The following is a 2497-nucleotide window of genomic DNA, read 5'->3' as shown; positions in this document are numbered from 1 at the left end:
GTCAACCAGTATTTTGACCAGAATTTTTTAATTCAGTTCGGCTCGGCTCGGCTCGGCTCGGCTCGGCTCGGCTCGATTTTGTTCGATAAAAGCTCGTGTTCGGCTCGTTCGTTAACGAGCTCGAGCTCGAACACCGGTTTTTGTTCGTTAAGAAAGCTCGGCTCGGCTCAGCTCGTCAGAAAAAAAATTAAAGCTCAGCTCGGTTCGATCAAAACTCGGCTCGGCTCGATTCATGAACAGCCCTATATTATAGTCCCTGCCGCATGTTTTGAATTGAAACTTCACCCCCTTCCTAGCCTTTTATCCTCAAAGTTGCAAAGAATTACATCTATTGCCATCATACTTTCGTATACTGCAGCTAAATGTATTTGTTTGAACTCTCACATGTAAACAAGCTTCCTCCAGAAGCTTTAACTTTGAAATTCAAATTTCAAATTCAAATTTCAAATTTGCGTACACACTTCCCTATAATTCAAATCCAACCTTTATAATAGTTTATCATTTTTTCAATGTTCTAATTTACTATTGGATCTTCTTTTCTTTACGATCAGTCTTTATTTATGTTTATAACACTCTATTTACATTTGTTACATATTATATACTACACACAGTACTTATGTATTTGTACTTGTTGCAGGTTATGTATTGCTGAGAAAGTGTTAGATGATATGTCTCAAAGAAAAAGTTATTAAGTTTCCAATTTGTAGTTATATTTTTGATTTAGTTATTATTATTGGTTTGCTTTTGGGATATATATATAGAAGTTTCTTTCCGTACTATTCATTTGCATCTAACCATATATGATGCATTTTATTTGTTGCTGTATATATTTTGTTGAGATTGTTTGACGAATTGATTAAAAGAAAGGTTGGAAAATGCTACAAATGCGGACTGAGTTAGCTCATGATCAGGGAGAACCATATTCAAAACTCAATTTTTCTGAGAAGCATCTACAAGAGAGGCGGTGTTACTTATACCAATTTACAGCAACCTGGGCAACATGTCTTACGGGATGGAAAGAGTTCACAACATTCACGTGATGGAGAGCGCCTTAAACAGGAGGCAGAACTTGAACAATTAGAGAGTGATACCGACAGGTTGAGTACTGAAATTATGAATATCCAAAAGGAACAGGAGAATGCAGATAATTATTTGTTATCTATTAAAGAGAGGCTGAGAAGGACTGAACAGAAGCAACAACAGATGTTCATTAGCATGGCCAAAGCATCTCAAAACCCGTTATTTAGCGAGATTCTTATGCAGCAGCTCAGACCGAAAGAAACATTGGAGACTGCTGGAACTTCAAAGAAACAAAAGATGATTGCTCCACAGTGCAACAAAGGTCCAGCGGAGGCATCCTATTATCCTGGGAGCAGCCAAGCTGAAGATGGCTTTGCAACGATTGATACAGAAATTCAGAAAGCATTTTTATCTAATGAAACAAGAAGTCATATTGTTCAAGGCCAGAAGGTCAATGAAGTGTTAGCTACAAAATCTAAAGCAATTGCTCCGGACAGTTGTCTGCTGTTGGAAAATCTATTGTTGGCTGATGATGTTGTTTCTGATACTGAAGCAGCAAAAGAATATGCAAACATTCAATCCAAAATTGTTCTTGAGTTGGAAGAGTTGATCAAAAAACCAGTGCCAATTGGGACGTATGTATGAATGAGATGGTTGAGCAAGTTGTCTCATGCAACCACAGTTCTAATTGGTACAATCCTCTTCAATTCTCCACATTTAGTAGTCAATTATGTATCTACTGTATTATTATCATTCCTCAAGGATTGCGTAGGTTACACTAAAACATAAGTAAGTTTTATGATAAATTCATATTTAGAGATGTTGTCTCCCAAGCATGTTGATTGAGTTCTATTTGACCTTTTCTTCGATACCCTGGTCAACCGGGAATGACTAATATTCATTAAGTCTTCTTATGCATGAATGTGAAGAATTAGAAGAGGTGTGGATAAATCCCAAGGTAGATTGTAATTTTTTTGTTTTGCATACAGTATGACTTGCATAACAAAATTAACAGTTCTTCAAGAACCTGAACTATATCTTTTTATTTATCGGGACACCTAGCAGTTGAATTCTCAGTATCAAGTCAAAATGTAAAATGAGTGATTTTCGGCATTGGGAGGGGGAGGGGATTTCTGATGCAAGCTATGGTCTAATAAATAATGTCATTTGCATGCAGCACATTGAGAACTAGGGCGTAAACTGATCCGATGATAGTGTGCTTAGGTGAAGTCACAACTCTGATCAACACCCCAGGATTGAAGAGGGGGTTCTATCTTGATGTCATTTCCAGTCCTTTTGCCTTTCTTTTGGTTTCGCTTTTTATATGTAGTTGGAATATTTGGTAATGTACAAAATGCTCCCAGTAATTTTCTTTTAATTCTCGGTTTTGTAACCTTCATCTGAAGGTTCCTTCTGTTCCTTTATTTTAAAGACTGTTCTTTGTAATTGTTATAATGCTTTCAAATATTACAACTTA

General features: G+C 36.6%; 1 protein-coding gene across 1 annotated transcript; it reads left to right on the top strand.

The window, feature by feature from the left end:
• The first annotated feature begins 583 nt into the window (after positions 1-583).
• On the top strand, positions 584-2497 carry LOC141668636 (uncharacterized). Its single transcript, XM_074475593.1, has 2 exons — positions 584-1711; positions 2198-2497. Exon 1 carries the CDS (start codon positions 904-906, stop codon positions 1663-1665), a length of 762 nt encoding a protein of 253 aa, XP_074331694.1. The 5' UTR covers positions 584-903; the 3' UTR covers positions 1666-1711; positions 2198-2497.

The sequence above is a fragment of the Apium graveolens genome, chromosome 6, assembly GCF_009905375.1.
Source record: "Apium graveolens cultivar Ventura chromosome 6, ASM990537v1, whole genome shotgun sequence".
Taxonomy (NCBI): Eukaryota; Viridiplantae; Streptophyta; class Magnoliopsida; order Apiales; family Apiaceae; genus Apium; species Apium graveolens.
Note: the sequence above shows the minus strand (reverse complement) of the source record. Positions and strands in the feature narration are given on the sequence as shown.

What these genes read in the sequence shown, in the direction of transcription:
- LOC141668636 (XM_074475593.1), top strand. Translation starts at nt 904, where the DNA reads ATGATCAGGGAGAACCATATTCAAAACTCAATTTTTCTGAGAAGCATC.